The following is a 13605-nucleotide window of genomic DNA, read 5'->3' as shown; positions in this document are numbered from 1 at the left end:
ACAAGCCACTCACTGCACTACCGCTAACTGCAGGAAATACTTTACATACAGCTGTCTGCGTATCATACCAACAAGAACATTTTTATTTTTTAAGTACAAAGATGGTGTCACTTGGGTACCACTAATTTTCCTTCCTGGCAGCGAATAAGCGAATAAGCGAAGTCACCCCCTGCCCACACTTCCTTTCACAAATTTGAGCCTGGGGGCAAATCAGATTTTTTTTTTTTTCATTTTTAAAACACAAAGTAAATGTCTTCTTCTTCTCTCAGTTCAACTCCGCTGTCCTCATAGAAATCCACAGGTTACACCCAATTTCCGTTCTATTTTTAAGCTCAGATTCCTGGGATTCAGATTTTCCATGGTGTATTTTCTTAGGCTCATTTCCCTGCCCTGTCTATTGGTTCTGCTCTCAATGACCCTCCTCCGCCGGAGTTAACTTTTTACTGCTGCTCTCAGCTCACTTGCTAGAGGTTTTTTTTTTTTTTAGTTTGCTTTTAATATTTTACTGGGAGTGGGTGGTGGTTGAGGAGGAGAGAAGGGAGGGAGAGAAGCTTCAGAGGCAGAAGTGGAGGAATCACAATTAAAACAGTGGGGGGGGAAGAGATTCACAGGTCTAGGAGATGCATTTTAAGAAGTGAGACAGTTTAAACTATAAGAGATTTATTTTCAGGAGTGAAGACATTAAAATAATATCGCCTGTGAGACAAATGCAGCATGTGAAGTGAGTTGTTATCAGGGGTGAGAAGGATATTATAATAGACACAAGCTTTCCGCTGCACCTGTGGACTCGGTGGACATACGTGGGGCTGACAAATGGGCCAGACATTGACACGGAACTTGCTGGGCTTTTAATAACTAACAAGAAGCAGCAGCAGCAGCTTTGCACTGGCCTGTTATGGGCAGTGGCAGCAGTAAGGGCAGCAGGAGAGCACTCAGGGTCAGCAGTGGACAGCACCTCCTTAATCCCACAGAGCTGTCGTCAAGTGACAACCCCGGTGAAGGAAGAGTCCCCTGCAAGCAGGAAACAGAAGGTGAACTTCAGGGAGCTGGAAGAAACACTGGGGACAACCTGCCTACCAGGGAGATTAGGGGGGGCAGGTTAGCACCCATGGACATAGATCAGGATCTACAGCTGCTGGACGAGGCACTGGCGGAGTCAGAGGATTGCTTATCTTGGCAAAGGTCCACGTACAAGGGGCAGATTGTCAGCTGCAGGTCTCAGACAGTCTCCACGATATCAAGTCCTGGGTTACTGCTGCAGGTTGCAGGAGAGCAGAAGCACAGCACTGAGACTGACAGAACCACACAGAAACCAGCAGAGCTGCAAACATCATCTTCTGTGTGTAACAACATCCCATACAGACCGGACACCATGAGTGAAAACTGCAACAAGATGGTAAGTCAAGGGCAGGGTCAGTCTGTATAGGAGAATGACCAGGTGGACCTTGATTATCAGCCTGTCTTGGTATCTCCTATTTAAGTACTACTTTAAGCCAGGCTGTGCTGAAAAGGCTGTGTTATACTGCAGGCATAATAACACAGTCCACGGGTCCATGTTAAAACGGTTAGAGGTAAAAGTGACACACTGAGTGAGTGCTCATTTGCATGTCATTACCCAGAATCCCTGGCTGCAGGGCAGCATTTTATACAAAGCGACATAATGGGGAAAGAAGAGATTGCAGACCTTTCTGAGACATGCAAATGTACTCACAAGTGGTATTTTTATTTGCTATCTCCTATTTCAAATAAGAGCTGCCACCTGACACTGAATTTCAGTGACCCAGACTACCTTATGCACCAGGACAGGTGGGATATTTGTGAAGCAGCACAGGGATAAGCGTTATAGTCACAGTGTTAGTGAGCAGTGATGGAGGGCATGTCAAGTAGTGTAATATGAGGACTTCAGTCAACCACTGTAATCTCCATCTTGCCTCTGAGTTCCTGGCTCCCCTAGCATTGATACAATCGTCATGAAGTGATAGAGGCAATTATTGGATTTGGAGGGTATCTCTGCTTATGTAACCTTGCTTGTACAGTACTCTCAAAGTCCATTTAATATGCTTGAAAAAGAAAATCTATACGCAAGTTTGCAAAGAATTTGTCAAGATATGAATATTCATTTTTTTTTTTTAATCTGGATATACAGTATAGGAAAAGACAAGGTCAATATTTATGTACAACTATTAATGAGAATGGCCACAAAGGTATGTTCTAGTGCAGGGGTGCACAAACGTCCTGCGCTGCGTCCCCCCTGCTTGCTCTCCCCCTCGGTCGTACCCCCCCTTACATTAAATTTTTTTTTAATCTGGATATACAGTATAGGAAAAGACAAGGTCAATATTTATGTACAACTATTAATGAGAATGGCCACAAAGGTATGTTCTAGTGCAGGGGTGCACAAACGTCCTGCGCTGCGTCCCCCCTGCTTGCTCTCCCCCTCGGTCGTACCCCCCCTTACATTTAATGCAGCGTCAAATGATGCCGCCCAGTCATGTTACGTCACGTGACACCGCGGCATCATATGATGCCCGTCGCCATGGAGACGCGTGGACAGAAGCCTGGTCAGTGAGTTTAGAGAGACCTCACGCTGAAGAACGTGGGGCCTCTGTAACCACCATGCCCCCCCCAAAAAAACTCTTGCACCCCCCAGTTTGCGCACCCCTGCTCTAGTGGTATACTGTATGACCCAATCTCATCTAGACAAAATATATCCCCCTTTTTTCCACATGTGCTATAGGCAGGGTTGCCACGTCTCTGGGTTTCAGGTACTTTCCTCCGGCCTACGGGTTTAGCCCGTCAATCTCCGGGTGTCGGCGTGCTGCGGTGGTGTGGTGATGCTGCGGCAGCAAGTGGCGGTGGGGGTCAGTGTGCTGCGGTGGTGTGATGCTGCGGCGGCGGCGGGTGGCGGTGGGGGTCAGCGTGCTGCGGTGGTGTGATGCTGCGCCGGCGGGTGGCGGTGGGGGTCAGCGTTCTGCGGCGGTGTGCTGCTGCGGCGGTGAGTGGCGGCGTGCTGCGGCGTCCAGGTCTCTAGCATTCTCTGGTATTTTCTGCAACTCCCCCTCCAACTGCAGTGAACATGGCCAAGCGGCGTCATATCACGCCACGTTGCCATGGCAATGGGACGCTACGTAACTTTATGACGCTACGTGTAGCATCATGACATCATGTAGCGTCACATTGCCATGACAACGCAGCATCATATGATGACACGCAGCCATGTTCACTGCAGTTGGAGGCGGAGTTGCAGCAGGATGTCAGGAGACGCCGCCGCAGCACGCCGTCAAGAAGGGGATTTTTTTTCCCTCCGGGTTGGCAATCAGTTGAAGGTGGCAACCCTGGCTATAGGAAGTGTGAATCTAAAGCTTTACATGCCCATATATGTTGGCATGGTCCAATAGTTCAATGCTTCTTGGGTCCTATGTTGGGTGGGTAGGCCACCAGATCACTTGTACAGGTCCCATCTGAAGTTACTAAACCATATTATAACTGGAACGAGATGTACTACAGTGGCCAATCAGAAAATTGAACTACCTCCCAGATTGTCTCAGGTTCAAATAATAATGTGGTCTGTTTTCACAATGGAACAAGTGACTGCATAGTGCTTATCTGCACCAGTCAATGGAGAAGCCACGCAAAGCTTCTTTTAACATGTTTGCTAACAGCACCACCTTGTGGTGAAATAACAAATAGACATATTTATCACATCCCAAAGGCTTTTGCTAAACGAGTTTTTTTGCAGAGGACACAGACAACAAAAACTATAATTTGCACATCAATCTTTTATGTATGAATCTGCAAAACCAAGGTGAATTGGATATATATGATATCTCTTGTGCATGAATACATTTAAAAAACAGCTTTCATCAGACTGACATTGGTAGGAAGTGATATACCTTAACCCCAGAGGAGGGGGGGGGGGGCATTAATAATGTTGAGAACGCTCCATTAGCACTGTCCTAACGCACCTGAGTGAATCTGGGCCCAGGCGGTTTTTATCTGCGGTAAAATATTATGTTTATATGCCAATAAAATATACAATAAAAGATCCATCTGATTTTTCACTTTGGTTTTTGTATTCAGTACTTATTGCTGACCTTGAAATGTGTAATTCCAATTTCCCTTAAACTGCATTTCCCTAAAGGAGGTGTGAAAGCAACACACATTATTGTATCCTATTCAGAATTGAACAAAAACTGCAAGTTAACCACTTTACACACGTAACCCATTTTATATTCCCTGTGAATGCTGCTGATAGCCAGCACTGAAGCAACCACCGCTGGTTAGTCCCTGGAGCCGCGGCTAACAATATGCGTGGCCAGTAAGCCAGATACAAATATTTAATTAGGCATGTTTCATGTAACACAGAAAGAACCAGAGCATGTGGTACCACGTGGGTATTCGTGCAACACTCAAGGTGCAACCTGATTATTAGAGAACAGAGTCATCAAAATAAATGGGGGTCCTGCCAGGGTTATAAACTCTGTTACATTTTCTGTAGCTGGGGGTCATTTTTGCATCGTCAAAACAGACCAAATTTTTGTTTCAAGGGCCACCGACAGGTCAGGTTTGCAGGCTATCCCTGCTTCAGCACAGGTGGCTCAATCAGAGGCTCAGTCTTTGAGGGGGGGGGGGGTTGGGTTAACAAGCACACACGCTTGTTGGGTTAACAAGCACACACGCTCTCTTTGCTCCTGTACTCTTTTGCGTTGTGCGTGCTATTAATGCGGCTCACCCCCCAGAAATGTATCTGAAAGTCACTAGATATAACAGGTGAACTTTATGTCTAATTGCTTTGTATTCTATTTTTAAGAGTCTAATAACAAGAAGCACACAGGACAATGAGAACAACAATCGACCTTATCAGTAAGTACTGGACATTGAAGCTATGTGAAAATGCAAGGTCTTGGACCTTAATTCTCCTTATTCTACATTTTACGTCAATATGTTTGTATCCCCACTTGAAAAAATAAAGTGATCAAAATGAAAGTGGTTGAGCCCCCCGCTGTCTCTCGGGTGAGATGGGAAACATTGTCACAGGGTTGGCCTGGGGCAATTGACTGACATGTAGCATAATGTATAATAGCCCTCCTCAATGGCCAAAAATGATCTACACCAAAACCGTGCAGAAGTATGCAAAGAGAACCCTAAAAATGTTGCTTGATCGGGACATTTTATTAACGTTAGATATTTCTAGGAGACCTGTTTTCAAAAGAAGCATTACCCAATAATTCAGAGTGGTCTCTTTTATTAGTAGCGGCAAATATAAACCCTACGTGTGGTGCCTCGTTCAGAAGAACGGAACCGGGGAGAGGGGGAACCCCTAGTTAATGAGGAAAGTGTACAGCCTGTGCTATGGTACACAAGGCCTCGCATAGCAGTACATGCAAAAAAATTATGCCAGCAACTTGGGATGGCCCCAAAAAGGTCTAGAAACTAAAGAATAGAGAGAAAAAATGGGTGCTAATCAGGTAGGATAATCCCAAAGCAATAGGACACCAAAAATGTAAAAGTCAAAGGGATCAAGCGAAAGTCATTTTAATGACTTAAAGAAGTCATAGAAGCATTATGGTACTCGATACTACTGTAGCTTCCAAGCCTCAGGTCGTTAGGGGAAAAGTATAGTTATAGATTAGTGTTTCTCAACCCTCTCCCTGGGGAAACACAGCCAGACCAGAATTTTATTTCTTACCAAGCAAACATCCATGTCTTTCTCAAACCAAAATCACTACTCCACTAACACTGTGTTACATGGTTTGGACTTGTGGGTACAATTTTTCATGAATACAGTGACACTTTTCAGGTAATCTTGCCATTTACTGCTCCAAATGTTGATACTCGCTTTTTAATGAATAGTCCCCCATTAACGCTTACATCAGGGGGGGCGCAAAATGTCCTTAGGCAGGGGGTGGGGGGGGGGGGAGGGGGCATGGCGCTTACAGAGGCCCCGAGCTCTAAACCCAAAGCATTTAAATTAAATGCCGGGGCAGCGCGCAAGACCTCTGTTAGGGTTGTTATATACAGGATGCGGCTGTGCGGCCGCGCGTGCCTATGCGAACGCGCGTGCACGTGCCGCATGATTTTCCTGTATATAGTGCCGGGAGCTGCATGTAATGTATATATGCGTGTATGTGTGTATATGTGTGTGCATGTGTGAGTATATGTGTGTGCATGTGTGAGTATATGTGTGTGCATGTGTGAGTATATGTGTGTGCATGTGTGAGTATATGTGTGTGCATGTGTGAGTATATGTGTGTGCATGTGTGAGTATATGTGTGTGCATGTGTGAGTATATGTGTGTGCATGTGTGAGTATATGTGTGAGTATATGTGTGAGTATGTGTGTGCATGTGTGCGTATATGTGTGTGCATGTGTGCGTATATGTGTGTTCATGTGTGAGTATATGTGTGTGCATGTGTGAGTATATGTGTGTGCATGTGTGTGCATATGTGTGCATGTGTGAGTATATGTGTGTGCATGTGTGAGTATATGTGTGTTCATGTGTGAGTATATGTGTGTGTATGTGTGAGTATATGTGTGTGCATGTGTGAGTATATGTGTGTGCATGTGTGAGTATATGTGTGTACATGTGTGAGTATATGTGTGTGCATGTGTGAGTATATGTGTGTGCATGTGTGAGTATATGTGTGTGCATGTGTGAGTATATGTGTGTGCATGTGTGAGTATATGTGTGTGCATGTGTGAGTATATGTGTGTGCATGTGTGAGTATATGTGTGTGCATGTGTGAGTATATGTGTGTGCATGTGTGAGTATATGTGTGTGCATGTGTGAGTATATGTGTGTGCATGTGTGAGTATATGTGTGTGCATGTGTGAGTATATGTGTGTGCATGTGTGAGTATATGTGTGTGCATGTGTGAGTATATGTGTGTGCATGTGTGAGTATATGTGTGTGCATGTGTGAGTATATGTGTGTGTATGTGTGAGTATATGTGTGTGCATGGGTTGTGTGAGTGAAAGGAAGCGCTAGATAAGATTTTTTTAATGAAAAAAAAACTTTAATAAATATTTTTTTTTTTTCACTTCTGCAATCATTCACACACACACACACACATCCACGCATACACGCATACATACATACACACACAAACACATACATACATTTGAGCGCAGGCAGCGGCGCGAAAAGATGAATTTCCTCATCTTCGCCGCTGTCTATCGGCTCCCCTCTCCCTGCTGTGCGCGCGCGTGGCCCTTCTATAGAAAGTCTGACTCCCGTCAGCCAACTAAAGATCCACGCACGCGCCCAGCACTATAGAACGTGCCTAAGTCCCTTACCTGGTCTCTGGCGGCGCTTCGCCATGGCAACGCAGCGTCAAATGACGTCAGAAAATGCCGGAGAATAGGTAATAAGGGGGGGCAGCAGGGGGAGGAGAGCAGGTTGGGGGGCACAGACCCCTGGCTTACATGATGTGTCATGTAGCAGGGTAATATAATAGCAAACCTATAGTCACACAAACGGTCTTTGAATGTTTCTGTTGTGTTTTTCTTTTCAAAAGGTATAATCTGTGCAAGGTTTGCGAGTTCTCTGGGGCAGAAAATGGGCTTTACATTAAAAATGCAAGAATTCGTAAAAGAATGACAAAAACATGTTAAAACACTGCATCAGCAAAACAGAACATTTCTGGCAAAGTAAAAGCAAAGGGGTCAATGGCTTTAATAGCAACAAGTAAATAGCAGCTCATCGGGAACGGGAGGGATTATCTGATGGTAAACAAAGACAACAAGGTTTATTCAGTAAAGTTTGACAACCATTATCGACCATTAATGACTATTCACTTGAATAACCATTAATGATCAATAATATTGCACTTTAATGGCTACATCCTCTAGACCAGTGGTTCCCAATTCCAGTCCACAAGAACTCCCAACAGGTCAGGTTTTAAGGATATCCCTGCTTCAGCACAGGTGGCTCAATCAGTGTCATTTTGATTGAGCCACCTCCTGTGCTGAAGCAGGGATATAATGTAAAACCTGACCGGTTGGGGGTACTTGAGGACTGGAGTTGGGAATCGCTGCTCTAGGCAAAACATGGAAAAAACCTTATGTTATATGGATTTTCTAATTCCAGTCTTGACCGTTTTGTATTCTGTGGATCTGCAGGTGCCAAAGCAGACATAGCCAGACTGACGAAGCGCCAGATCCTATAACATATGACGATTCTGAGGAAGCACTAATGGACAGCATTGAAAGAGAGTACTCCCAGTGAGATGTACAGGTGCCTGTATATGTACATGAACGGTCTGCTTTGGGGAAGACACAGCGAGGACAATCCAAGCAGTGGAAGGAAATGCACTTTATCAAACTCAACAGTATTCGAATGTTGAGTTTTTAAACATCTATCACGTGATAGCTGCAGGTTTTAGTGCAAAGTGTTTGGCATGGTGGAGGACACGGGCACACGTTTATTCCACTGAATAAACCAGCCTTTCCTGATATAACAGGGATTTATAAGATAGAGTAACTGAAAAGCCATGGATGGTAAAAGGAAACCAGGCAATAGAATAAAGCTGAAACAAACTTTATTTATAATATGTATCAGCATCAGCACTTCTTGCCATAATGTGGCATCAATTAAACCTCCATTTATAAAATGGTATAGCTGAACACAGATTAAAAGATGAAAACGACAAATGTATCAAATGGGATAAACATTCTTACAGCACATTGTTCCAAAAACATGCGTTGTATAATCATTACCCAATTGGTTTTAAGCTGTGTCTGGTCTTATTGAATTTTCTGTTTGTCATACGCTATTTCCCATTATCTGACCTCATCCCTGTTACTGAGTTTAAAGCAGCAGCCCAAGCTGCTTTTTTTAAATCCCTTTAATATGAGCATCAATACAATCCACACAATGATAATTAGCTAAGTTGCCGATCGATCCGTTCTCCTGTGATCGATCGACAAAGATTCGGCTCAGGGGTTCACTAAATGGCTGTCAGTGCAGCAAAAGAGGACCTAAGATGCAAAGTTTTGTGGGGAAGACCAGGCAGTCACTAGATACAATTGGTGCACTGCTAGAGAGAGGGCAGGGCTCAAAAAGGGGTGTGCCAGAGCCTGTTTCAGAAGAGGAAGGGGATGTGACCTTGTAAATGGTTGCTATAGAAACAAAAAAATGCTTGTTACATAATAATACATTAAAAATTTAATTTAGAGTTGTTTTTTTTAAATGCTACAAGTAATTTCTCATAGTGCAGAACTGATTTATTTAAAAAATCACACATGTAGGATATTGCTTGGTCTGCAGCTTTAAAAACACTTGTCTGAAAACTTCTCTAATCCTGAGCTCCACTTACAACAAATGGGACACCACCTCTTAGGAAGGGGGAGCAAAATCGTATATGGAAAAGTACTACACCAATGCAAAGTAAGAATTGCTCAATCAAAAGAAAATAATGTAATGTGACATTTTCCTATTGATTGAGCAATCCTTACTTTCCATTGCTTTTTTTTTTGTTCTAATTGGGATGTTGTGCAAACCGTAAAAAGATTTGTTGCCACCTGGTAGTGTTAACAAAGAAAAGAAATCTGACAACATACCTTTCATTCATTTCTACAGTGCACAAGGTCAGTAAAAGGATAGATCGCTACAGACTGGCAATGCACTTTTATTACATATGGGTCATTAACCTCGATGCTCCTGACTATCATTCAGTTGTGCTCAGCACCAAGGCCTTCTGGTATTTAAGGGCTGCAGAATTTGGGGTGGTTATTGGAAGCATTTATTGTAGTAAAAATGTTACTGAAAACAGCTGCACTGTGCGGAAATCGAATACTTTGGGCCTCATGCAGAGAGCAGCGCTATTTGAAATCTCGCCATTTTCCCACGAAAATCGCGCTAAAAACAGGTGAAAATGGCGAGCTAGGGAAAACGCGCCATTTTTTTATTTTTTTTATTTAAACTCGCCTTTCTACCGGCGAGAACCTAAATCTCCCCTGTTGAAAAAATATCCCTATTCAGAAAGGCGCGATCGCCATCTAGTGGCTGATCGCGCCAATAACATGGAGAGAAATTCTCTATTTACCTCCGCCAAAAAAATTTGGCAAGAAGCTGGAGGTCGGCGGCCGGTGGGGGAGGAAAAAAAAAAACGCGTTTTTTTTTTTCAACACGTTTCAACAGCGCTCATATCGCTGGTTGAAACTCTCCATATGCAGAAAGGATTCTAAATGCAGTTTTCGGACCTTTCTGCATATGGAGAAAAAAACTCTCCATTAAAGCTTCTTTTTATTCCCCTCTCCAATTTTAAATAGCGCTGCTCTCTGCATGACGCCCTTTATCTGCTAATAAAAACCTGCTGCAAGTTTTTGTTATTTTGATTGGAAAATGCTACCAATGCATGCGTACGTCGATGCTGACGCTGTGTAGGGTACATCTGTAATTACCTCTGTGTCTCCTTAGATAATCAGTAGACAATGGCCCCCAACCCATTGGAAGGGATCTGCAATAAGCCCTATTGTGTAGAATCCTAAGGTATATGTGACACAAGTAAAGAAAAAAGGGGAACAGCAGCGCTCTGCCAAGGGAGCCAGGTGTAGATAAATACAAAAAGTTTTATTTAAGCAATAACATCACCCACAGGAGGTGTAGGGGGAAGGTGGAGGGCTACCTCCTGTAGGTGATGTTATTACTTAAATAAAACGTTTTGTATTTTTCTATACCTGGCTCCCTTGGCAGTGTGCTGCTGTTCCCTTTTTTCTTTACCTGGACCTTTCTACTTGCAGCTGGTCACACCATGTAAGAGGTCAAGAAGCTCTAGGAATGAGTAAGGACTTGAAGTATATTTCTAAGACATACATTCCATTTGAGAAGCTATGCAAGTATTATTGTCTCAGTTAACTGCTTATATTCTGTACCTCCAATGAGGGTGCATCAGGGTGGGTTACCATCTCTGTGTGTCTCCTTCAGGAAGGTTTGATATTTTTCCATATGAGACATCTCACCTTTTTTTTGTCTATATTAGAATACCCACTCCATGCATGAGCTGTTCTTGTTCTGTCTACTTTAAACATTGGACATTTTGTGAACGATCTTATTTCCGGATATATTAGAGCACCCTATACCTATCCTCTTGAACTATATGTGACACAGGATGGCTGCATTTACTGTATACTACTTACCCCAAATTCCTAGCGTAGGTTTCTTGGAAAGTCTGTATTGATTGTGGACCTTCTAAGACAGAAATGCTAGAGGCTCAAGGAAGCGCATTCTGCTGTGAGCCATCTGCTGAGAGCAATTATACAAAATGCTTTCAATTGTAAGTACTAAGCGAGGATGTGTTTTATGTGCGGCCAGAACACGTTTATTAAATGCAATCGCAACATTTTTATCATTCCTCCCCCTCCCCCCTCTCTTCCTCCTCCTCCAAAAAAACGTGATTCCTTGCAAAACGTTGGTTCAAGCACCCACGGGCTAATAATGTCAGCCAAACGAGCATGCACAATATCACGAGGCAGTGAGTAAAACGTGGTGTGTGTGCGGTCATTACAGTCTCCGCATTCAGCCAATCTCGCCATATTAAAGACTCTCACAAACGAATCCAGCGGTGTTACAGACATTTTCAAATAAGCGTATTGAGCAAACAAAATTGCCACTCGCATGCAGGAAATGCTTTGGTGAATCACTTGCAAACTGTGACACGGACACAATTTGTTTGGCGGCTGAAAGGGCAAGTTTTGCCTGGGTTGGGACATTGGCCAGAGTATCGCAGATCTCTAATTAAAATATGTATTTGTGGAAACACATTGTACACTGCTTTCAGATTTGACTCCTGAACGTCCTGTTGTAATTCAGCACATTTTTTCAGCAGACGAAGGGTGGGGGTTGTGTCCCCCCCCCCGAAATATTGCGACTGTTTTTTGTCTCTGCACAGAGGACTGAATAAACAGTTGTGGTGAGATACTGCTGAAGTGTTTAATCTCTTGTATGTGCTCATCTTTTCCTGCTTTGAACTCAGTTCTGTGAAAGTTCGCAGTTTTAATGCAATAAAATGCCATCTCCATCAAATGCCGTCTCTGTTTATTGCACTATACAATTCATGTCTTCTAATAATAATAATAATCATCCATTTCACCTTCAGTGGCACAAACATTTAATGTCATGTGAAGCATTGTGGGGCATATTCACTAGGTGGTGCTATGCCATAAGACGCCTACCGGCGCTTGATTGTACACCTGGATTCCACATAGTTGTCTAGTAACCAGATAATAAAAAAAACCTTAATGTAACCAGGTATCTGTTATCATAACCCTGTGCCCAGGACATACTTGAAAACGAGAGGTAACTCTCGATGTATTACTTCCTGGTAAAACATTTGATAAATAAATAAATAGTAAGTGTTAATTACCAAAAGAGTGACATTGGGCATTACTGGGTAATTAAAAAATGCCAATGCCTTGATTTTCACAGCATTGACTATTGTAGAAACTTTTTCTACAACAAGGTAAGCAAAGGCTCCGCTCGTTTAGAATATCTTAAAATCAGACGCAGCACTGCTACGTTTTAAATTACTTCAACCGCTACTTAAAAATCGGCAAACCTCTCCAACACGCATCTAAAGCTGGGATGCAGCCTTGTATCCCAAGTGTAATCCTTTGAATCCCCCCTCCCCCCCCCCCCTTTTTATTTAAACTGAAATTAAGCATCTATTGATATGTTTATTATTCTGTTATCCCTGTAACTTCTATCGTAATGCTTGTGGACAATTTAATCTATTGCCGTAAACATGTGTAGCACCTATACCCCCCTGCCACGGGAGATCCGGCCACTACATGGGCGATTCTCTGGTGCTGTAGTTCACCTGTGGTTACAGGATGTCTGAGTTGCTCTGCGGATGTTGTGTGGGAGCAGCAACAGGGCAGGCTTTTCCTTCCCAGGGTGCAGCGCCTCCATCCCATGAGGATCCTGCTGGAAGCAGGATGGTCCCCAGAGGCAATTCTCCTTCACAATGACTATACATTATTGCTGATACGGCATTTTTATTTGGCAGAGAGCATGGCATCCTTCACTTCTCCCTGGAGCAGACCCCAGGGGCTTGAGGCCCCAAGAATCTCTCCTCGCCCTTTTCCCTGCAAGAGGGTAAAGGAGCTATCACATCATACCACACCAAACACATAGTTAGCTAGCTCAAAAATTTGGTGAAGTGTCAGCTTTCATACCTGGCGGGAAGGGCTTGTAACCCCACTCCATAACAGGGCAGGTCCAGGTACTGACAGGCATCACACCATATACATTTGACCCAGTCAGTACCCTCCCCAGGTATGACACTCCAACTGCCGGCTTCGGCCTGCCCCTGGATAAGGCAACATAGTACCCATCCTGGCTGCAACTGCAGGCTAGGCCCTGGCAGGAGTTTAACCCCGACACTGCCTGTTCCTATCAGGACTTATAGTATTGAGGCCAGTGGAAGGCTATAGCCAGGGGCACTTGGCTACACGTGTATTGTGGAGTTTGGAGTCCCAGACACTGGAGACGGCGGGAAATTCCTAGTAATGTGGTGGGGAGAAGAGTTTGACCAGGAGCTTCAAAGGCTGCCGGGTTTTTGAGCTCTATTATGTGTTTTACTGCTTTAACAATGCCATGCAAGT

At 43.8% G+C, this 13605-nt stretch overlaps 1 protein-coding gene across 1 annotated transcript; it reads left to right on the top strand.

Annotated features, from left to right (window-relative positions):
* The first annotated feature begins 559 nt into the window (after positions 1-559).
* Positions 560-12025, top strand: LOC142493778 (uncharacterized). The gene is made up of 3 exons (XM_075598349.1): positions 560-1396; positions 4811-4863; positions 8122-12025. The coding sequence occupies exons 1-3, from the start codon at positions 896-898 to the stop codon at positions 8225-8227; spliced, it is 660 nt and encodes a 219-aa protein (XP_075454464.1). The 5' UTR covers positions 560-895; the 3' UTR covers positions 8228-12025.
* The last annotated feature ends 1580 nt before the right edge of the window (positions 12026-13605 follow it).

Source organism: Ascaphus truei, chromosome 4, assembly GCF_040206685.1.
Source record: "Ascaphus truei isolate aAscTru1 chromosome 4, aAscTru1.hap1, whole genome shotgun sequence".
Lineage (NCBI taxonomy): Eukaryota > Metazoa > Chordata > Amphibia > Anura > Ascaphidae > Ascaphus > Ascaphus truei.
This window is presented reverse-complemented; position numbering and strand designations above follow the sequence as displayed.